At 48.4% G+C, this 24,702-nt stretch overlaps 1 protein-coding gene across 1 annotated transcript in view; it reads left to right on the top strand.

Annotated features, from left to right (window-relative positions):
* The window catches only part of cux2b (cut-like homeobox 2b), a gene marked incomplete at both ends in the record, with an annotated part of 81,526 nt that overhangs the window by 46,001 nt on the left and 10,823 nt on the right, over positions 1-24,702 (top strand). The window contains 5 exons of the mRNA XM_080004301.1: positions 13,159-13,237; positions 21,801-21,941; positions 22,379-22,529; positions 23,444-23,520; positions 23,840-23,906. Coding sequence (XP_079860427.1) covers positions 13,159-13,237; positions 21,801-21,941; positions 22,379-22,529; positions 23,444-23,520; positions 23,840-23,906 — 515 coding nt within the window. The remainder of the gene's footprint in view (positions 1-13,158; positions 13,238-21,800; positions 21,942-22,378; positions 22,530-23,443; positions 23,521-23,839; positions 23,907-24,702) is intronic.

Genomic DNA, 24,702 nt, shown 5'->3' on the forward strand with positions numbered 1-24,702 from the left:
AAATTTTAATTTAGACTTCAAAAGCGGCAAGACTTTAAAGCAAATCTATTGTTTTTCATTTAGACTTGCAATTTTCTTCTCTCTTCTCCGCATGGCAGTACGTAGTTATGATTGATCTGGTAATTAAAATATGCAAAGAGGGGAAAAATATTAGCTGCTGCCTTTTTTTTTTTGAACCCCCCCCCCCCAACTCGCTCTCTTTTTGTTTAAGAAAACAGCCGACACGTTTTCCCTCTCTTTCCAGCACAGATAATTAAATTTCGCACACTGATGTTTCTTTACACAGTATTCATCGGCCTCATTATTTTTCCATTTTCATCTTTCTGGTGAGAGATCGATAGATTGATAAAATGATGGAGCCTATCTTAAATAATGCAAGTGAGAGAAAAGTTACACTTACTTTGCTGCCGGCTAAGTGTTTGAACTTTTTATTCTTCTTTCAAATTCTATTTAATATCCCATGAACGTGGATCTTTGCAATCTTACAGTCTGGGGTTAAATCATTTATTTTCATTCTCGCTATCCTTCTGCGAAAGGGGGAAAAAAAAAGTTGCTCTCCTACATATTTAGCCGGCCGATATAGGATAATGCTTGTCAACACTAATATCCCAAACGATAAAGAAAGAGGCAATTCAAAGAAAGACAGCGTAAAGTAGGCCAATTAGTACCCAGGGAACATTTTGCTCGGAGAGATAGACAGCTCCAAATGTCACATGCAGGGAAGCGTTAGGGCCGATTGTTTATAATGTGACCTGACAGTTTGGGTCTCTTTAATATGGGATTAACTACAATACTAATTAACATGTGGCTCTATTAAAACCAGCCACTGCCAGAGGAGCCGCACTCCTTACTTACCAGGGAGGTGGAGAAAGAGGAAAAAAAAAAAAACTCAATCTGATGTTCACTTCGCATTTTTCAAGGACGGCTCCTTTCCTCTGCAAGTCAAATGGTTTTTTTTTTTCATTTTTTACTTTTCTCTTTCTTTAGAAATCTCCCTCTCTTTGCGCTTTCTTACATGTGAACCCCGACATCCTGAATCAAACCCTCGGCCCTTAAAATTTAAATAACCGAATAAAAAATAAAATAAAAAATCTTTAAGCCCACAGATCAAGAGTGTTCTTTGGCTTTTGTCACCAAACAGATATATGTTTTTAAAGTGCCACCGCAGGGGACCCACCCATGCTCCTCTTCATCAGAGGGTGTAATGCCGCAGCAGTGGCCGCGGTCACCCCGAAGAGAGCGTTAAACACGTCTTCAATTAAGCCGCGACGGCACATCTCCCCGTGATTCCTCCTCCTCCGCCGCCGCCTTGGTCCCCCATAATTGGGTCTCGGTGGATTCGCAATGTGGCTCCGGCTCCTCCTAGAAGGAAGAAGAAGGACCCGGAGTGGGACCGGGGGGACGGCACGGAGGGGGCAGGAGGGAAGCGAGGAGAGGACGCAGACATCACGCGTCGCAGATTGTCTCGGTTGGAGTTCCGTAAGTGCCGCTGTTTGCAGGGTGACGTGTGTCAGGTTTGAGAACAGGGGATTACCGAATTATTAAGGAGAAAAAGAAAGAATTCCTCAAATGCGTTGATATGTCAGAATTTGTAAAACTAACTGTGAAAGTGTAAAAGTTTGCATTACTGAAAGTTTTTCAAAGAATGTTGTTTATATTTGGAATCACTGAAGTTGGGGCAGTGGCTCCGCCAGGTAACGTGCTGTAGTGTCCTTGAGCAAGACACTTCACCCACTAGCTGCTCCCCCTGCTGCTAGATACTAGGATGGGTCAAATGCAGCTGACTAATTTCCCCCAGAGGGGTTATTGAATAAAGTATTAAAACAAAAATATGAATAAAAAATAAGAAAACATCCAGAAAAAAATGTTTTACACAGTAAAAACCAGTCCGGTAAAGATTTTGCGTCACCTTTTGTAGGTAAATAAGTAGTACAGTAGTGAATAGTAATAAACCTCAGAGTCACAATCAGAAACATGTTATTTGAATTCAAGGTCCAATGACATTCCACTAAATAAACACACACAGAGAAAAACAAAAGTTCTTCAGAACCTCCTCCTATATTGAACTTCCTGAAAATATCCATGTAGTTTGTGTGTGTGTGTGTGTGTGTGTGTGTGTGTGTGTGTGTGTGTGTGTGTATGTGTATTAAAGCTTTCTTCTACTTTGCAATCTGCACTGTTTGTTAGTGCTGCTAGTGTCTGCTGAAAAGCTGAACATCTCAAAGTTTGTGTGTGTGTGTGTGTGTGTGTGTGTGTGTGTGTGTGTGTGTGTGTGTGTGTGTGTGTGTGTGTGTGTGTGTGTGTTTGTCTGTCTTGTGCCGAGATGTGTGAAGGACGTGGCCGAAGGCGCACTGAGATCTAGTGCTGGGCCTTGTTTTATTACACCTCATATTGAGAGCAATCTCTGTCCGTTCACCTGAAGGACGGCCAGATATTCCCTAACTAAATTAGCCCAGCTGCTACGGTGTGAGACCGCACCTCCACGGCCACAGAGATCCACCCCCACACACACACATGAATGCATAGGCAGGTGCAAGCTGTCACGCAATATATATATACAGTATGTATGTATATATATATCTGTGTATATATATATATATATATATAGCGTGTGTGTGTGTGTGTGTGTGTGTGTGTGTGTATATACAGTTTATACTATATATATATATATATATATATATATATATATATATACAGTACACATGCACTGTTTCCTCTTCTCTCTTCCACCAACCACACACACACACACACACACACCCTCACATACCACTTTCCCCTTCTGAGGGCGGTGTGATCTGGGGTAATTGCAGTCATTGTGGCAGCTTACGTGTTTTTGTGCCCCCTTGTCAATGCGGCTCGCAGACCTCCTCCTCATGGCGTGTGTGTGACACAGATCTCCACGGACCTCAGTCTGGCATGTGTGTAGTGTAGACTCCTCACACTATAACTACCCGTACTGTAACACGGTGTGGTGCTGAACGCACGGCAGCTGGCGGTGAATGTACTCTTTATACTCCTCTCTTCTCCCCTGAAATGTCTTTTGTAAAGTCAGTGAGTGTGTGTGTTTTTTTCCTCTTCTTTTTGTCTTCACTCACGGCGGATGTTCTAATGAGGCAGAGCCTGAAATAGCAGTCGGGGGGGGGGGGGGGGGCAGCTAGCACTGCAGAACTATGACATCCCATGTGAGAACCTGCCCAAATCACAGAGGCTGCAGCCCATGCGTCAGGTTTCTTTATTTTTAACCCGCACGGAGTTGTCCTGCATTCGGAACATATGGAGGATAATGTAACTCTCCTATAGACTCCCTCCAAAGTCAGGTCCTACATACAGTATTGTGGCAGTTTCGCCTACCACCGGCCACCCAAGTGACATTTTTAGGGACCTTCGGCACAAAGACACCGATGACAGGGTTGTAGACACACCAGTTTATTGTAGAGAGTGGGCTGGTTGGAATAAGCACAGGAGCAGATGGAGATGTGTCATGACAAGGGCTCCTCTCTTGAGTGTGTGTGGGGATGGGGGTTTTACCTGTTGCTCATAAGACCAACCAGTGAGCAACAGGTATGCAGCCACATTTATCCTGGGCCACCAATTACCTAGACCCAGGTCAGGTGTGGCTGCCCAAACCACACCTCCCCCACATCACACCTATCTATGTACAGTATAAATCTATGGAGGGTTCTAACAGAGGCAGCTTTTGACATTGTTTATTCTGACATAATACATTTTATTTGATTGATGATAGATAGAATATGGATTTGGGGTTCCCCCACATCCCCATCTGTCTGATTTCAGTTAAGCCAGTTTGAGCCTGTGTGGTTGTATATGAGGGATCAAGCTCGGACGTAGGTCATTACAATCACAACATCACATTTCTGGCGGCGCAGGCCGATCAGCATACATCAACCAAGCAGAGATCATTTGTTTTACAGCTTTTAGTGGCGTGTTGTTGGCACTGGCGCACCCTGGCTCTAGGCTGGCATCCAGCGGGCACGGAGAGACTCCTGGCCCGCCTGCCCGCCTGTGAGGGATCGGGTGGGTGGGCTTTGGCCAGACCAGGAAATGGAAAGGCGGGGGGGGGCTGTCACAGAAAGAGAGGGAGTGAGGATGTTAATATGACCCTCTCCCCCACCTCCCTTCCCTCCTCTCCCATCCCACCTCTCGCCATGCTCCACGTTCTACCGCTCCGCTGATTTATGCGGTCGAAATGGAGTGCCTTACAGCAGGCGCTCATAAATACCTAAAAGCCCTTAATGATCACCGGGTCACCGACTCAAAAACTTTATGTACTAATCCCACACTTTTTTTTTTTGTGAAAGATGATTTTTGAAGAATAAGTCTTCAGAAAACACTCCCCTCCCTTCCTAAAAGCCACTGCACGTAACTTTGGGGTGTCAACATGCTGTCATCCTGATGAACACACTCTATGTGAGTCTGCATGCATGTGTGTAAATGTTGGTACTCAAGCGTAACGCACGCAAGCGCACACACACACACACACACACACACACACACACACACACACACACACACACACACACACACACACACGCACTCTTAAAAAAGATTACTCTTAACCCTCACCTGCTCCTAATTATAGCAGATGACAGCACCTTTCGGTGGCACTCTGGGCGATCTGTCATCGACAGGCCCCGCTCCAGCCTGGGCTGGCGAGAGGGAGTGATATCTCGCTGTAAAATATGTATGACATCAAAAAGCCTTAAAGGTTATTACAAATTAATAATGAGTAGTGGGCCGAGAGCAGTAAAAAATAGTCCTCCCTCTGTGTCATGTTTGAATGTTTAATTTAACGCGCTCCAGTATATAAATGTGGACTTGCCCACCAACAGGAGGAGCCTGCCCAGAAGGCCTCCCTAGACTGTCAACAAACCGGTAACCCCCCTCCCAAAGAAAAATCACTCCATGCACAAGACAAGATCGGAGTTTGGATTAGACCGAATCATCCGAGCGCCCATCCCCGGGATTTAGCATTAACGTGACAGACAAAAAAAAACCACACACACACACACACACACAGCCGGCGCTGTGCTGCGTATCGGGGAGCTCGCAGTTAAAGGTACTAAAGCGTTTTGACTCGAATCAAGCACAGATTCTCTGTGGGCGCTGAGATGCAGAAAAGCTCTTTCCAAGTGTTTCTCTGAAGTCAGTCGAATTATTTGCCCCCTCCCTCCCACCCTCACAGTAATGTCTGAAGACACTGTACAAAATTGCCTTGTTTATGACTGTAATGTAAGCTGTCTGTTCCGGTGTCGCTCATTCTCGGCGGCAGCGGTGACGCCGGCTGCTGAGTCTGGAGTGAATTTGCCGGGCGACTACCTGGGAAACATCAACAGTCATTAATTATGTAAAACTCTCCGCGCAGTGGGAGCCGAGCGGGAGCTGCACACAACTGCGGCACCGGCTCCTATTAGGTTCAATGTAGTCTACAATGAGCCCCCCGACTGCCGGGGGGCGCAGGGGGATTATCAACCTACCGCCACGACCCCCCGCGGTAAGACATGTGCCGAAGCGTGCACCCGCACGGCGGCAGATGGGATCACGTTCATCCGCGCACACGCACGCGCGCAAAACACACACACATTCATACAAGTGTCACACATCTGAGGTGCTGTTCTATTAACTTCTGCACAAATGTGCCTCTGTGCTCAGCTCAGAAGGAGAGAATGCGGGGAGTCTCTGTGCTGTCTCTCCTCCCCAGTCGTCCCATCATTCACTTCTCCCTCTCCCCAGCTCCTCTCTCTCTCTCTCTCTCTCTCTCTCGCTCTCTCTCGCTCTCTCTCTCTCTCACTCTCTATCTATTTTTTCCCTCTCTCGTTCTATCCATCCTGCTATAGCAATTGCCTGCTCTAAGACATTCCTCAGTACAATAAATGAAACAGGCGATTCTGACAGAACAAATGATATGCTACGTTGCTGGGATTTGCGGCGGGGAGGGAAGGAGAGGGAGCACTTCTCTTAGTTGATAGCGTTGCTGATACTCCGGGAACAAGACGATGCGGCCCCGCCTCAAAACAGGACGCCTACCTGAGATTGCCACTGCAATTGACGGATGGAGAAAAAATGGTTGGGAACTGATTTGCCACAACACGTAAGACAACGCTCGATCTTCCGTCGGCCGCGGAAGAGCCAGGCTTGTTGGCCGACTCTGCACATGTTTCCGCAGCCAAGGCCTGCTCTGGCCCGGGTTTTGACGCCTGCTCCATCAGCGCTGTTCTTTTTAGCGGATTGCAGGCTTTGGCACCACGTTCCCCCCACGCCGAAAACAAAGGCAGCGCTGACACCTGTAATTAATTAGGCTATTATGCATTCCGCAATGATAATTGCCTCACTGGAAAGTCACCAGCCTTCTAAGAGGGAGAGAACAGCAGAGGTGGACGGAGAGCACTATCCATCATAGTGCTACGCTCTCTCCGTCTCTCATTCTAACGTGCTCTCTCTCTCTCTCTCTCTCTCCTTCTCTCTCTTTCTCTCTCATGCTCTCTCACCTTGGCTGGTGTGGCAGGCCTAGAGAAACACTGTCAACACGTGTCTGAGGGCGAGATATGCAGCTGTGCTAATACTGCCCCCCATCCACCACCACCCCCACCTCCCCTCACCCTCCCCCAGACAGGGCCTCTCCCCCGGTGACCTGACAGGGCCGATCCGCTCCCCAGGCCCCGGACCCAGGTTGGCACATTTACCCATGACACCCCCATCTGTTGTAGCTTTGTTCACTGGGGCAGTGCAGCACTGGGATAATGGGGGCACTTTATTTTTATAATTAGCACTTTCCCTTCATCTCTCCTCCCACAGTCCTCTGCCTCAAAAAAAAAAATAAATACAGGCCAGGCACACTTGTTAGCACATCTCTGGGACCCTCCTTTTTTCAACATGCACCATCATCACTCGCCGCAACCTTGGCCCCCACGTGGCCCCGGCCATTCTCCCATCATGCCGTGATGAATATGTTGTTTGCTCTTGCGGGCTGCCTGCGTTACTCAAGGTTTAGGTCACCCCCGCTGCATCAAACCCAGTCAAAATCGCTCGTCTCCACCGCAACCAGAGGAAATAAATGAAATGACATCTCAACACAACTTTTGAAGAACAAAGACGGTTCAGAAAGAGATTTTTCTTTCTCGGCTTTTCGCTTTCAATTTGCCTATACTTGACCTGACTTTGCCATGACTTTGAGCCGTCAATTTTTTGCAATTATTATCTCTTTGTCAGTCATGTGGGAGTGTTTTTTTCTTTTTCACTTATGGAGTTGGGGGGGGGGGGGGGGGGCACCAGAAAGCACCTGCGGCAACAGTGAAGACCGCAAGCACTTTGATCAAAGACTTCTCCATTGCAGGGTCTTCTTCCTTGCACCAGGGGGCGTCCATAGGGATTAAAGCCGTGGAGGCCAGTTCACTTCACAGCCCGGCTCATCATCAGTAGCCCCCCCCCCCACCACGAGGAGGCTCATAGACACTCTCTCATCTCTGGTTTCGAGGCCACTGCCATTATGTAACACCTTGACAAAGTGTGATCACACATCGACGATACCAGTCATATCACTGGATGAAGAGCAATCCAACCTAATTTAACAAGGGGATCCAAAAACATCCAACCACAAAATATAATTTGGATGGAAAGCTGAAACCTAGACTTGTAATGTTCAGCCCCCCTCAATGCATTCCTTCTTTTGTGCTTTTTTTTGTCTTTTATCTCCCCTTTTGAAGTATTCTCTTCGATTGGCTCCTGTTGTGTCGTAATCCAAGGTCACTCTGAATGTAGATCAAGGTCACCGGGTGTCTAATCATAGGTCTCCCAGACTGGAGCCATGCTCTGCTGCCGCTCTGTGATGGTGGTGGTGATGGGGGGGATATTGCCTTGGTCAGCGTTTGGTCCTTTCGCATTTGGCCGAGATGGCAAACCGCGCCTGCAGTTTTCCAGTGGGGAAGGCGGCAGGGCAGGGCAGGCGTAAGGATGTGTGTGTGTGTGTGTGTGTGTGTGTGTGTGTGTGTGTGTGTGTGTGTGTGTGTGTGTGTGTGTGTGTGTGTTGGGTGCTTGTGTGGAGGGGTTAGAGGGAGCGAGCGACGCCACGTTTGAGCGACAGGCGCCGCTGATCGGAATTGACGCGGGGACGAGATGTGTGTCGGCTCTGTTGACTGCTCATCTCGCCGGGCGGGCCAGACGCAGCCGCAGTCACAGCGCCATGCCGCTACCAGCGCTGCGAGTTGGGTGTCACCATGAATAAATCTGCTCTCATGTGCAGGCTCCTTTCATGTGTGTGCATGTGCGTGTGTATATGTGTGTGGCTAGGTGAGCTCGAGCTGGATTGTGAGATTGTGTGTGTGTGTGTGTGTGTGTGTGTGTGTGTGGTTGCCTGCAAGCTGCCGTGTTCAAGGGAAAACACGGCGGGATGTGTGTGTCTTAGCCTGCAAGGCTACATGAGCTATGTGGGTGAAGGTGTCTGCGTCCTCCCCGCCTCTCCTCCACCTCCCCCTCACCTGCCAAGCCACCCCGGACAGTACTGTATATACAGTGTTTACCTCGGTCCCTCCCACTCACCCATCACTCGGCGCCGGTTCATCACCTCTCCCGCTCTTCTTGCCTCCATCTGAAGCCGCACTCGCAGCGGGGCTGACGTGCAGCCGCTTGAGCGGTCTCGTATTGTCAGATCCTTTTGTGTGTTTCGTAAGGTGAAATACTTTGGCGGTGTACCTCGAACCTATCAAACGAAACACAAGGACATGTGCTGAAGTACCAACACGCTGGGAAGTTCATGTCGTTTGTATTTGATAGTGTGGTTACCGTGGTGAAGACACAGACTGCTGGACCAGCCTCCTTATATCACTTTGGAGGCAGGCCCAAGTCGGTGTGGCTGCCGAGGCCGCCTGGTGTTTTGCTTTAATAAGCGGCGCGGGCCACACCGGGGTTGTTTTGACATCCTGTCAGCCTGTGGGGGCCCAGACAGATGCCCGGCGAGCGGACTCCTATGATTGTGCGCTGACCTTTGCATCACGGCGAAAGATGACAGGTAATTTAGAGGCCGCTGGGACCACAGAGACCATACACAGGCTGTGAGCGCGCACGTTCACCCGGTCTTCTAAAACACATAGCTTCACACTCTTACCGCCGTCTCACCCTTGACCGGGACAGTGGCTCCATGGCGGCAATTCTCTGCACATGTGTTCTGCAGTATCTTGTTACATTACAATATTATTGCTATTAAAAAGTATCTTGTCACATTACAAGGTTACTGCCATTAAAAAGTAACTTGTTACATTACAGCATTACCTACTGAGAGGGGTAACGCGTTAGAGTACTTGCGATTCCTTACACATGTTGGTTCGGTTATATTGTCAAGAGGGCGCGTAGCCTACTGTATCTATCAACTGTATCATTTACCTTTCAATGTATTGACTCTACCGTCATTGCATAGCCTAGTCTAGAGCCCATAATCTGTAACTCTGCAGGCTAATAACAGGAATAACAGAGGCAATATCCCCTTTATAGCTCTTTATAAACGATTATGATACGATACAAGTTAACATAAAATCAAGAGGGTACTGGGGCTCAATGCATTTTTTGCAATTCAACTGCAACGAAAAAAGTTTAATTATTGGAAGTACATGAAAGTATATAGAAACTGAGGGATCCAGACAGGGGGCACCTGTGCAGTACTGTGATGTCCTTGTGCTGTTCACCCACAAATTCAAAACAATGCGAATACTTCCACAACGTGAAAGCTGTCCTCTCTGCCACCTTGCTAGCTGAGCTACAGTACACATGTGCGTATACGGTTTAGGGAGGTGTCGACGAAAAGCCAATCGGTATGGACGATGTAAAACTGACCTTTCACCTCTAGCCAATCACATTTGTCGCTAAAGAAGGAAGCCCCGCCCACTCCCCTGTGGGCAGGTTGCACTCGTAAACACACCGGCAGCGGAAACAAGAGCCGCAGCGTCCAAAACTCGGAGGAGAATGAGAAAGTGTCGGGGGATAACTAAATGACTCATTACTTGAATTGCAAAACTAACGTGTTACGTTACTCGTGACAATAAAAAAGTAATTTGAGTACTTTAACATGCCTTGTAGTGCCTTAGCCCCAACACTGGTTAGAACACGCACAATAGACATAATAATCCCCCACTGGTTTATCATACAAAGCCAAAAACACCCTCGTAACACCGCCTTCCCCTTCTGTCAAACACTCTAATCACCTGCATCATCACACAACCAATACTCAAACGCCCAAACCACAGGAACTGGGAAGGCAGAGGAGCAAAAAAAAAAAAACCTGATGATTTGGAGTGATAATTGCATAATCACCAGTTGTGATAATTGTAATTGATGACTGCATAATTGCTAATTGCACTCTTCACGGGAACGTCTCTTACCCGTCCTCTCTCTCTCCCTCTCTCTCTCTCTCTTTCTCTCCCCCCCTCACTCTCTCTCGCTCTAGTGTGCTCTCTCTGTTTGGCCCCTGCTCTATTTCCATCTCTCCCACTTCATCCCAGAATTGTTTTCTCTTCCTCTTCATTTACTTTATTTATTTATTTATTTATTTATTTATTTTTTACCCCTCACTTCAGCACACGTTCCCCAGCTCGCCACTCACACTCACACTCACACACACACACACACACACACACACACACACACACACACACACACACACACACACACACACACACACACACAAACACACACACACACACACACACACACACACACAGACACAGACAGACACATAGACTGACTAGCGGGTGTATTCTCCAAGGCTTATCTGTAAGTATTTCCCAGCAGCCTTGTCCAAGAGGCTCTGGTCTGCCCACTCTGTGTGTGTGTGTGTGTGTGTGTGTGTGTGTGTGTGTGTGTGTGCGTGCGTGCGTGCGTGCGTGTGTATTTTGTGGGAATTATAGTGTATTGCTAACAGGTTCACCCCTCCCCCCTCTCTTTCTCTTTCTCTGCTCTAGGCTTTATTTCTGCCAAAAAACAAACAAACACATAATGACAAAACACTCCAGTCTCTTTGATAGCCATATACTTTAATATCCTGCCCCCCTCCAAAAAATAAATGAACAATTATAATAACAGAGACGACCGGGGCCATAACCCTCTCTGCACCGCGGTGGGAGCAGAGCCTGCGTTTGGACTCCTTCACCAGAACCTTATTCTTAAAAATAAATATATAAATCATTCCATTGCGGTCCCACCTTAAAGTGAATGAAGAGACTGGCTCCGAAAAAAGCACCATCCCTTGTGCGCTTGACTGGAGCTGGATTAACATGGAGCCGGAGAGACGAGTCCCCGATCTGCCCACATTATGCACGACACCTCCGAGTGCTTTGATGATGATGGCGGCGGAAGGGGTGGAGGGTGGGCTTACTTTGTGCGACAGCAACGTAAGCAGGCGTGTGACGGCGCGTGATTGATGTCCCCGCCGCCGTCTGCAGGCAGGTTAATGGTGTGATTGCGGAGGTAATCTCCTTGTTCTCTCGTTAAAGGATGATGGAGGATGGACGCAGGAGCGGGGGACCTCCACCGCCGCCTCTCCTTGAGCATGTGTAAATGCCCGGGACCCCTGTTTTTTTTTCTTTTACATATGCAGCGAGGGTGTCATTTGATGTATGTGCTTCACGATGACTAGTAAGGTTCAGCCGCCCTGCTTGTTGCTCTACATCAAAGTTCATTGTTGAGACGTATGGAGTGGGGGGCAAACGACCTGGAATGAAAAAAAAACAAAAAACGTCAACAATACAAACCCCACAATTGCCCACAAAGCGAAACATGTGCTGAGCCAACATCAGACCTTTAGAGATACCTCTTCCTTTTCTCTTTACACACAGTTTATTATGGTGTGGGCAAGGGGGGCTCCATACAATACAATACAGTGACTGTGTACTTGTGTAGTGATCCAACAGTCTAGCTGTGGCGTCATGTCCCGGAAGGAGGAGGAGGTGGGGGGGGGGGTTGGGCGTGGGGAGTGTGTTTGGAGGGATGGAGAGAGGTTGGTGTGGGGGGGGGGGGGGCATAGCTAAGTGAAACAACAGCATAGTGAAGCCAGGAGTGGGCTAAGAGCTGCAGACTATTGCATCTGTATTGATTGGGCTCCAGCCTTTTCCATTTTCCATGAACTCCTTTGAGCCGCTCCAAGTGGGAGTGATGGGTTATGAGTGTGTGTAGGTGTGTGTGTGTGTGTGTGAGTGTGTGTGTGTGTGTGTGTGTGTGTGTGTGTGTGTGTGTGTGTGTGTGTGTGTGTCTTTGTGTGTGTCTGTGTGTGTGTGTGGGTGGCAGTGGGATTTGCTTGATCTCGATGATATTTCTCTAAACGTGGTGCTGTGGTTATGCCCCCCGCCTGGGGAGGATGCCGCGTCCATCTCCTGTAAATCAGAGGCTCTGTGTCACCGGCTATTTTTCACACAACGTATTTATACGTTTGGGGTATTTTTTTGGGCCCTGGGAACAAAATGTAGATTTTTTTTACAGAGGACATACAGTCAGGGCGGTCGCTGTCCCTCTGACTTACAAATGGATGAGTGGTGGGTTCACTGGCTGGACGTTTCAGAGCGGGTTAACCCACATATCCACTGGTGCAGGTGCCCTCTCCATGGGGACAGGTGGCGGCTAATTCTCTTTCTTTAGTCCCTCCTAATGAATTGTTAATTGGTTTGCGCCCCCCCCGTGGAGCGGGGTACAGCAGGCGCCGTGGGCCGCTGGTGATGAAGGCCACTGTCACCAGCTTGTCTCCTCGTGCGCCCGGGCACCTACATTATAACCGACCAAGTGTCACCTTGCACACAGGCGGCGGCCCGGCAGTCAGGACAAATTCTCACCGTAGCTAAAGGCCTCCTGCCTCTCTTGGTGTTATCCCCATAACAGTGTTGGAGGCTGAATGTGTTGTTTGGTTCTTTTCTTTGAACATGCATCACCGTAGGAATAACCGATAGACGATTCCTTTCTGGCCACTTTTGAATTGAGCCTTATCGCCTTTTTGCTTTTGGTTGTCGTTGTAAATGTAAGCTCCTGGAGTCATCTCTGGGGGCTCCTCGACAAGAGTGGGCGCCTGATGTGTACAACGTGAGCGCGCCGTGTACGATGGTGAGCCTGGATCCTACCTGTTTTGTGTGTGTGTGTGTGTGCATTAATGGCGTCGTTCTCCCCCTGCAGGTGGTTGCTCTGAACAAGCGCAGTAAGGAGGCAGAGTCTGCGTTCCTGGGAATCTACAAGCAGCTTATCGAGGCCCCAGGTGAGTCTCCCGCCAGCACCCGAGACGAGCATCTTCACAAACAACCACGGAAAGAGGAGCGAGAGAGAGCGAGCGAGAGAGCAAGAGAGAGAGAGAGAGAGAGAGACAGAAAGAGAGAGAGAGAGAGAGAGAGAGAGAAAAACAACAACAACCTGTCTCGAGCCTCACATACACACATAAATTCTAAAATAATCTCCCGCCTTCAAAGATGGAGATCAATTTCACAGCATTCCTATACTGTAATCGCTGGACCTAGCCTCCTCATCGCAGATACACACACACACACACACGCATACAGACACACACACCTTAACACCGTAACACACAATACGACCGAAAAAGAAACATCTTTTTTCCTTTCAGTGTAGATGGATACGGTGCATGCGGATAGCGAGACGTACAGTACACTGTAAACGCACACGAGACGGGCCGCGCCCCAGAGGCCCCTTATCTGTTTTTCCGGAGCTCCGTGCCCTCCAAGCGGCTTCCGAAAAAAAAACACGGCGTGAGGCCACTTCAAAACGCCGCCGCCACCGCTCTTCGAGTGCATAGCCGCGGCTGAGGAGGGAGCCGGTCCTCGCGGGGGCTCCGCCGCTGATTGTGGAGGGCCAATTAAAATGCCAGCAGTGGCACTAGCTTTAGCGTGGCGCACCGGGCCCTGATGAGGCCAGCAGGGGAGAGAGAGAGAGAGAGAGAGAGAGAGAGAGAGAGGGAGAGAGAGAGAGAGAGAGAGAGAGAGAGAGAAGGAGAGAGGGAGAGAGAGGGAGAGAGAGGGGAGTACAGAATTAGTCAGACGGAGAGAAGAGAAGACATATCGTGTGTTAATCCAGTTGTTGTTTAGTGTCGGGGCACATGTATGCTGTATTGCTTTTTGTTGCAGTAGATGAGAGCTCCCCGCCCCCCCAAAAAAACAACAAAAAAAGGAAGGACGGAAAGAAAAAAGCAAAGGCGGTCCAATCTCAGTCTAGATCAGAGGAACACTCGTGGCAGGAGGAGAGAACACTGTTTACAAATTCAATGAATACCAGATAAAAGTCGGTGTCAGAGAAATAGCGACGGCGGCAACTGACTTTTAAAGGTCTCGATATTTTTTTTCTTCCTTGAAGTCTCACCACACACAAACGCACATACACGCACATACACGCGCTGATACACTTTAATCGAGTGTATCAGAGTTGGTTCCTTGGTAAGACGTGGCTGTCTTTGAAGACGCATTCAGCCGGATTTCCTGACCTTCTCATATCGAGGGGGTTAACGGAGGCCTGAAAGCGTCTGGCCGCTCTCGTTTTGTCACCAGCCTTTGTCCTCTTCATGCAAACGACAGTGAACTTCGGATCGGTCACGTGCCAAGTCATCGAGTTCTACAATCCACCCATCCCCCCTGGACTTACCGAACCCCCGGGCTCACGTTTTTCAATTGTTCTGAATATAGATTGTCTATTTTCTGGTTTTGGAAGATTTGGGCAGATAGAGAGTGGTCACCTTCGATCCTGGGCTCCTCTCTACCTAATTTGCCAAGGTGTCCTTGGGCAAAGACACCTGACGCCCTAAGAACTACCGACCAGCCAGTGGTCTCCTTGCACGGCCATTGCTGTGGTGACGGGGTGAATGTTGAGGCATGTCACGTGCACTTTGAGTGGCCTTAGTGGCTTGAAAAGCACTGTATGAATGTGGTACTCAGCAGTACCGGCATTCCCCCTTTTTGGGATCATTTTAAGGGAGGTTCCTCACCATATCATAAAGGAAATCTGTTAGCGGGTGAAACCAATGGGGGTGAAAACACAGTGCTTTCCGAAACTAGTGACGTTCTCTTACCGGACCTGCCGTGTGTGTGTGTGTGGGGGGGGGGGCACACTCTTTGCAGTGTGATCCAAGGTCAACACCCCCCACCCACGCCCCCCCCCACACACACACACACCATCCCTCCTCTGTTGGAATGGTACTCCAGGAACACCGGAGGACAGGTATTTGGCTGTGGCCCCAAGTTCGTTCTTTTCTTTTTTCAGCCCACCTTGCACCCCCCCTCCCCTCCCCTCAAGACACAAACAACAATCCACACCCCCACTCACCCCTCAACAAATGCCACAGCTCATGTATTTTTAATTCATTGACAGATGCAATTATTCTTTACACGCCGTGCTCGTTAATCTTAATGCAGTTATTACTATTCATCTCAGCACATTTTCCCTCACTTATTATTTCGCTTTGAGAAGAGCCTCTCGGCACGCTTGTGCGCGTGTGTGTGTTCCCGCACGGTCCAATCGGCAATCGGCGCGGGCCACCGGCCGAGCTAATGAATGTGAGCTGAGAACACGGGGGGGAAGTTGCCAGCTTAATATGTGACCTGTTGTGTCCGGCCATCATTAACATCCGGTCACATATCAGTTATCCTGCCTGTTGCCTTCGCCACGGAATACTAATAATGCATCAGTTCACATCTGAGTCCCATGTCCGTTGTTATCATCGTGGTCCAGGAAACTCCAGCACAGAAAGAAAGTCGAGTTCTCCCGTTCGACGGCTGGAGACGAAATTACGAACTGATTTTAAATGGACAGCGTTAATAGCTTTTTATTTGTTCCTGGGCCCCGCATGTCAATCAGGCAGCGCTGTGTGTTTTCATTAGCACTCTATTTTTTAGTTTGCCCTTGACGGCAAAAATAAGAAAATAAAAGTCACACCTGTTAATGGCGTTTCTCTAACAATGTTTATCTCACCTCTGCATGGCTTTTTGATCGGGGCAGATAAACAGCTCCTGATCACTGAGTAGAGGAAGAAAAACTGCACTGAAAGTATTATTTTGTTTTGAATTTCCTCCCAAGACGCACCTCGCTTACACTCACCTTCACCGCCTCCGTTTCAAACCCTCCTCACCCCTGCAATGTGTGTCTGAGCCCGTGTCTTCTGTGCCTTATTGTGTGTGTGTGTGTTCCTGTGTGTGTGTGTGTGTGTGTGTTCCTGTGTGTGTGTGTGTATGTGTGTGCGTTTGTTGTCTGTGACTGTGTCAGGGAGGTGTTTGAACTTCGGCGTTTGTTGCCGCCTCTGTGAGCAGGAGTGAGGCCCTGTCGCCAAGGGCGTAGCCCTGAGACTGACGCTCCAGGTGTTTGCCTTTCCTTGTCTCCTCTAAGCACACACACACAAGCATGCACGCACGCACGCTCACACACACAGACAGTCATCCGCCAGGATCCACCCTACACTGCTCCCGTTCCCTTGCTCCTTCAGAACGTCGCTTCTTTCATCTGAGCAGGGGGAGCTCAGAAGTGTGTGAAGATGCAGATCTGAATACACCACTCAAAGTGTGTGTGTGTGTGTGTGTGGTGTGTGTGTGTGTGTGTGTGTGTGTGTGTGTGTGTGTGTGTGGCGTTTGGGCCTACAGCAGGTCTTGAGGTGAGCTCGCTCAGTAGCAAAAAAAGAAAAGCACTGGTAACAGTAGTAACAGCGCCCGCCGGTGACGGCCACGGGTAACTGCGGAGAGCAGTGAGTAGGGAAATTCCTTCTCGTGTGGGGCGGCAGACTTGAGCCCTCCACGCTCACGATCAGAGCAGGACTGCTGTGATGGCTCCACACCCCATTTAAATGCAGAAAGGAGGAATTTTTTTTATTTTTCTCCTCGTTCCTTTTCAGCCCCCTATATCAATAAGCAGCCACCAGAGAGAGAGACCTGCGGGGCGGCTTTATTCTCCTGGCGCAGCCGCCCACCTCCAGTCAGGGGAGGAGAGTTTAGGAACATGGGTGTGTGTGTGTGTGTGTGTGTGTGTGTGTGTGTGTGTGTGTGTGTGTGTGTGTGTGTGTGTGTGTGTGTGTGTGTGTGTGTGTGTCTGTGTACACATGTGCGTGTTTGTGGCGTTCTGTCAGAAATGAGAAGGTATAAAGAGGGCTGATGGAAAATGAAAGCTCTCTGGGTGGGACCAAATTATGCACGAGTGATTAATAAGAGCAGTAATAAACAAAGGCCCAGGAGATGTTTGAGGTGCTTAATAATGCATTATGTTCATAAAAGAGCCTGGGCCTCTCCAACTGATCCCCGCGGAGCAGCACAAACCCCAGAGGGACTGGGAGTGAGTGTGCTCATAAAGGAGAGCAGGCATCTGTGCTGGAATGTGTGTGTGTGTGTGTGTGTGTGTGTGTGTGTGTGTGTGTGTGTGTGTGTGTGTGTGTGTGTGTGTGTGTGTGTGTGTGTGTGTGTGTGTGTGTGTGTGTGTGCTCAAGCCCAACAGCTGATGTGCTGGCTCGCGAGGGTAAAAAGCATGGAGCTTGATCGCCGTGTCGTGGCTCACCCGTCGGCCGCCAGCCTTCACAGTCCCTTCAACTGCAGTGACGCGCGGACTGATCGCTCATTGTTGCTGTCATCGTCGTCGTTGTTTTATTCCGCGAACGAAGCACGCCCCGAATATCACCGTCACCTTTTCTCTTCTCCCGCAACATCCTCGGTTAATTCCGGTCGCCCAGGCCTTTAATCGAGCGTCGTGAAAGCGTGCCCTCCGAGGATGTTTTTTCTTTCAACGCGTCCTTCAGTCTGTCAGACAAAGGCCTGAAACAAAAGAACAGGTTAAAAAGCGGGGTTTTTTTTTCTGTTTCAGCTTTGTTTTGTTCACACATGAAAGCCACCGTTTCCCACAGTCTTTTTTCCCCCCACTCCACTTTCTGCTCTCTGTATTTTTCTGTTTTTTTTTTATTTTTTTATTTATTTATATCTTTTTTTCCCACTCCTTTTTCCACATCAAGGTGAAGCTAGAGACTTTGGGCTTGCTCTCCGAATATCAAGTGTTCGTCGATTTCAAGAGCAACCCAACCAGACAAGTCGTGGCGAATATGGATCTGTTTGGCGAGGATTGCGATGCTTTTGACAAACTAATCTGCGGCTAATAAAATACATATTAGACTGTCCATCCCGTGCACCTCAGCGCTCTCTGCGTCGCCTCTCTGAAGGTGAAACTACGGACTTTGTTAGCCTAGTTTTTTTGGTCCCTGACAACAATATTACAGCAGTTTTGCTGTTTGTTGCAGCAGAGTGTTTATGGACCTTGAAGTCCACTCAGAGGGAAAAAAACAAGACTGTTTTGAATGAAATGAAAAAGGAAAAAAAAACCTTGAAGCACAGCCTTGTAAATTAATTTGTTCGTGTTGTATGATGGGAACACAGCTGGCCTCATTAACATGCGCACAACAAATAATTATAGTGTTTTTTTTTTTTTTTTTCCTCTCTGTGCGTCTCTCTCCTTCTCCAGCCAGCCAGCGCTGGGCTAATGGGCTTGCTGGGTTAATTATGTCAGCGCGTAATTACACAGGGCCCAGGGAGACGTAATGGTGCACCCTGCTGAGCCCACGCCGCCTAATGATGGTGTATCGCTGACAGGGCCAAGACACACCGCCTCGACACACCTGCTTGTCTCTAACCCCCCCCCCCCCCCCCACCTCGTCCCCCTCGCCCCCCACCCCGACCCACCCCACCTACACTTGCGTCCTAAGCCCTGCCTCTGTGCCGTCCACACCTCCCCAATGCCTCCACCACCACCAACCTGACCCAGGGGAGGGGCTCTCCTCCTTCCTGGACCGGCCGCTCAACTGGGGCACCGCCCCACTGCTCGGAGATGAGCAACAGCGGCAAGACTGCAGCCAGTGGCCTTTGAAGGAGTGCACAGTGTCTACGGGGTGGCACGCAGCCTTTGCTATCTCCCAGCCAGAAGTGATGAAACTCAGTATCAAAGTGGATGGAGTTGCCACAAACACAAAAACACCACACTTGCTCCTTGCTAGGCGCAGAGACAAGCGCCGGTACTCAGACCAGTCCAGTGTAATACACTGGGAACTAATGGCTCAAACCCCTCCATGGCCGGCCGCTTCTCATCGCGGATAGACTCCCGATATTTTTAGAACGCCCTTGATCCGATTCATGTGATGAATGTGTTTACAGGCAGATATGATACATTAAAGGGGAGCAATGGCCAATGTGCCGTAGAGGGCAAGTGTCACAGCTCTCCCCGTTTGCTTCAGTCCTGCCACCAGGACAACCCCATCCAGCCTGTCCCTAGCCCCTACCCCATTCCCATCACAAAGGTATGGCATCACAAAGGGCATCCCAGGGGTATTTAAGCTGCCTTTTCATATTTAAGTTTCCCTCGGTCAGTGGGTTGGATCCTTCTCTTATAGGTTCAGCTGCCATTAGCCAGCCGGTGGTTTATCAGTGGAGGTAGTTTAGTTGGTCCTTTCCCTCTGCCGCAAACCTGCTCCTGGCTCCCCTACATAAAAGGTCTGATTTTGATGCATTCAACTCTACCTCTGCGTGTCTGCGCTTGGGTCTGAATCCTGAGTTCTGACAGTCAAAGAGTACGAAGGGTTTTTACTCAACCAGAATCAACGCTGATGGTTGCCGAGTGCTGAAATCGGCAACCATCAGCCTGAGAGGAAGGAGGTAATCACTGAAATCAGCATAGTGCAGACACGGTGCGGAGGGTGCAGGAAGGCTCGCGGTTTTCTGTATCTCAGCGTATCAAACGTCCTGTGATGCCCGGACAGGACGTCAAATAGGCATCAAAGTTGAGATAAGCTGCAGACTTTTTAATTTCGTAGCTTGGAGATGGTTTGGTGACGGGACTCCGTGTGGGCGCTGCCAGCACAGCCCGTGTCGTCTGGCTGGGAGCGTCTCCAGGTGAGCCGACACGCTCTCGTTTCAGCCTCTACCTTTCCTCTCTGTTCTATTTTGATTCCTGAATTCACTGTTGCAGCTGGCCTGGTTAGCGTCTTCCCAGCGCCGCACTATCAGCGCCGTCAATTAGCCGGCCCCTCTCTCCGTAGTTATCAGCACTCTTTCCTAGACTCTCCCTCAATCCCCGGCCCTCGGAGAGTAAAACCCCATCGCTCCACTCTTGACGGGGTGGGGTTCGTTTTTGTATACAGCTTTTAAGTTTTTATCCCTTCACTTTAAATTTGCCTCTCCTATGCTCCCCAGCTACCGATTGATAATCCCACCTTGTCCATTCGTGAGAGATCCCTTACTATAATCTCTGTCCTTTGATCATGGAAAGTTGAAAGGATATATATGGGAAAGAGGCTGATAAAGTGATTTCTGTGACAGTAGGTCGATGGGATGGCAGTGCTTTAAGTCATCCTGTTTGTCTTGGAAGCGCTGTGCTCTTAATGGTGATGTCCCTCGTGACTGATGCAACATCTCTGCGTTTGCTGTAACCATGAACGCCGTATACAGTGTACAGTCCTGGGAAGAAGGCCACTAAAAGAGTTCAATCAATTAACTAGCCCAAAATGTTTTGGTTTCTGATGAAAATTCAGATATGGCAAAATGCAACTCATGGCCAGTATTTCAACAAATTGCACATTTTGGAAATCTGACAAACACTTATTTAGCCTTCTGGCTGAGAGTTTGCATTCTCTCGGTGGCGTCTGGCAAAGTTTAAACGTCCGCGGCTCCGACTCCCTGTGAAAAATCACTTCAGTCGGTGCCCGTACAGAAGAAGGGACCCGGTTGGGTTTCACACACAAGTCTAAGATGAGTGGATGAAAGCCGTGGGAGAAAAGTTTGTGCTGCAAAGCAGCGTTTTTCCTCCTCTTTTTCAGAGTTTTGAAGGTGTGTGTGTGTGTGTGTGTGTGTGTGTGTGTGTGTGTGTGCGCGCGCACGTGTGTGCATGTGTACACGCGTGCGTGCATGTGTGCGCGTGGCTCCACATCTCTCCCTCCCCCCTTGTCAGGCGGCTCCCCTGAGCCTCCCTCTCTGTGCTTTGGCACTAGAAGTCACCTCCTTTGGTGTTCGGCAGGCAGGTACACAACAGGAGCAGCTCCTCTCTCTCTGAGCTGTTGAACTTTTCGGGAGGGGAAGAAAGGGAAGGGGAAGATTAAAAACAGCCCTGTGATGTGGAGTGCCGAGCCGCCTCCTGAGGATTCCTGGCATAATAATTTAAATGATCAAATGATACAGAGGAGACTTGTTAGCTGAGAAACAGCCTGCTAGTTGGCCCCATGGGCCCCGTGCCGCCGCGCATGCATTGCAAAACAGCTCCTCTGTTGTGTTAAAGAATCCTGCTTTTTTTTAACCCCCGCCCCCCTCCTCCACCTTTTTTTTTTCACAAGAAGACTTTTTCCACACTTTGCCTAGGTGTGTGCTCGGGACATAAGTCTGTAATATATTTCCACTGCAGTCTCTTTGTGTTTCTATTTATCATCATGTGAGGAGACTCATTAGATGCGATCTGTGTAGATTTGAAGGGACGGCACTGCACTCGTGTCATTAGGGTCCAGCCTGTGAGCTTTTCAAAGGCTCCCCGTGGCGGCTGCGGAGGGGGAGGGGGGGGGGGTCTTAAGAGTCACTCTTTGGAACCGCGTCTCAGTGGAATACTCTGCCACTGTTGATACTGCTATGCGGAACGAAAAAAATAAAAACGGGAAAAAAAACTTTTATTGTACTTCACAGAAAACATGCGAAGATTTACAAAATAAAAAAATAAAAACAGCTATCTTGAGTTTTTATTGGGAAAAAAAAAGGACGGTGACATTTTTATATTTATTTCCCTTTTTTGAGAGATTGTGTTTGTGTGTGTGTTTTTTCCCGTAGACCCAGCCCCCGTGCTGGAGGCCACACACACCCTGGAGGAGCGGCTACAGCAGCTGCAGAGTTCGGGCCCTGACAGCGAGGCCCTGGTCCGAGAGATCAGCGAGCACTGGAAGAAACACCTCGAGTGCCTTGAACAGACAGGTCAGCAGTCCTGCCGCCGGATTTTTCCAAGCTCAGAGCAGTTTTAGTGGGTTCGATTAGAGCGTTCAATGACAAGATGATACAAGTCGGCGCCTGCATTGTCCTACAAGTCTCTAGAGTTTGCGAAAGTGAGGGAAATTAATTAAATCAAAACTATGTTCATACACTGCCGGGTTGTAAAATAGCATTATGCGCCGGACAAAAGGTTTAAGGTTTGATTTAGATCTAAAGAGGAGATGTGGCCTTGTTGACAGTTGTACTGCGTCGAGTGCGTCGGCAGAGCTCGTGTCGAGAAGAGGCCAGAGCCTTTCACAGCAGAGTCTTGAAAACATACTGTACGGCCTTTTTAGTTGCAAAAGAATGTGTGGGTGCCAGACAGTCTGCCGATCGTGTCTTAAACAAATTCTTTCTGCCGCATTTCTACTCGGATCACGCAGCACCCGTGGAGGAGGGAGCCGCGGCGCTGGGGCCAGTGGTAGTAGATGCCCCCTCATCCAGCCTCACAGCCCCACTCATGACTCCCAACAGCGCGCCGGCTCCCAGGGGCGCTGGGTCTCCACAGCGGAACAACCAGGACCAGCCTGACGGGTGAGTGGCCTCCATCCACAACTAGCTTCCTCCAGGGTTCACCTTTCATCACCTTCAGCCATCCAAATGTATTATACACTATTTTATTTTATTTTATTTTATTTTATTTTATTTGTTTGTTTGTTTGTTTGTCTATTTATTTATTTATTTATTTATTTATTTATTTGTTTATTTGTTAGTTTGTTTGTTTGTTTGTTTGTTTGTTTGTTTGTTTGTTTAATTTAATTTATTAAATGTATTTTATTTTTTTGTTTGATTGTTTGTTTGTTTGTTTATTTATTTATTTGTTTGTTTGTTTGTTTATTATATTGTATCATATCCTATTGTATTGTTTTAGCTTAGTTTAGCTAAGTTTAGTTTAGTTTGGTTTAGTTTAGTTTATATTAGTTTAGTTGAGTTTAGAAAAGGTAATATCAGTTTAGAGTAGGTCATCTTCAGTCTCAGAATTGATTATTTTGTTATTTATATAGTTTTTTTGGTATTTATTTTGGTATTTCTTGCTTGTTTTCATTGATTGTATTTGATTCTGACATTTAAGAAACAATAGATAAGAAACACAATAAATAGCCATTAAAAATGAAAAATGAAAGAAAACATTCTGCAAGTTCTTAACACTAAAATTAATTAATTTAATGAAAAGGAGCAGGAAGAAGTCCTTATTTTCACTTGTTTAACTAACCCATATTGTATATTCTCTTAATTATTTGCTCTTAACTTAAAATTAAGTTCAATGTTACAGTAGTTTACAATTATTTACAATGAATATGCATTTGAAGAATAGGAATTGTATTCTTCCCAAGCCGTACTAGAGGTGTGTGTTTGTCTGTGTCTGCGTGCGTGCGTGTGTGCGTGGCTGCGTGCGTGCGTGTGTGTTCTTTGTGATGAATCAACTCACCTGGGGTCTTGTCTCCCAGGGAGGAGGAGAACACAGGAGCCGGTCTGGCCGACAGGCTATCAGGGGCCGAGGAGAGGAACAAAGTCCTGCATTCATGTAAGCGTCGGATCCGGAACTTTATTCCCACCTTTCCCTCAGAACGGAGCAAGTGGCAAATGGAGAAGCATGTTATGTGTAGTGTTGTCATTTAATGAAATTTGGTTAAATTTCGGGCCCCATTAGTTTGAGCTTTTGATATTAGAACTAACGGCACGTCTCAACATCTCAAGGTCCTACATACAGTTTATTTTCATTGAATCGATATCATCGAGCAGGACAATTGTATCTGGTTGGACCAATTCTGGATTGTAGCTTTCAGGTCAAAGTTCAAGTTGGTTCACGTATCACTTCCCCCTTTTTATCTTCCCTCCACTAGCTCTGAACACTGCCCAGACAGAGCTGCTGGACCTGCGGTGTAAATACAACCAGGAGATGACTAACAAGTAAGGCTCTGTCTTTAATCCTCCCCACCCCTCCTGGCACGTTCACTTCCCCATCTTGTTCCCCTGCACTTAACAGTCAGATCTCCCGTTACCTTCCACAAGAAAGAAAGAGGGGGGAGAAAAAAAAAAACGGGCTTCTGCAGCGGCGCTCATTTCAGCGCTTCGAATGTAAAACACCCCTCTTCTCTCTCATATACAAACCCCCTTGTCCTGCCGCCGAACAGTGGAATGCCATTGTAGAGGCAGAGTGAGAGTGACTCAGCCGCTAATGCAGGTCGATGAGAGAGGTCTGTGTTTGCCTCCGCCAGCAGCTGGGCCTTGACAGCCCTCAAGAAGAATTGCTCCATTTAAAGATTGCTTCAGAAAACACTCTACCTTGTCCTGGTCTTTGAGCGCAATGTATCCACCGCACGGCTGAAATGAATCTGAGCTTGTATGAAGGATGTCGATAGACATTCAAAGTAAACACTCCTTTGTTTGGGTTGTGCTCCGGAGCACAGTGAGCCGCCGCTAATGGATTTTCTCCCAGGCTTAATCCATGGCGCAATTGAACTGATGTTTCCTGAGCCTGCCGCCATCCATTTTGTTGGACTGGGCGCCTTTTCAGTTTGGCCCTACCTTTCATGCGCAGCCACAGTTCAAAAGACCATGTTATGTGGCTCGCACGCGCGCGTGTCTCTTTGTCCGGTCCCGGGCGGACGGCGGTATAGTTTGATGACAGTAGCTAAGCCAGTGATCCCTGGCCCCCACAGATCCGAACCACCCACCACTACCACAACACACACACACACACACA

The sequence above is a fragment of the Zeus faber genome (genome assembly GCF_960531495.2).
Source record: "Zeus faber genome assembly, chromosome: 7".
Lineage (NCBI taxonomy): Eukaryota > Metazoa > Chordata > Actinopteri > Zeiformes > Zeidae > Zeus > Zeus faber.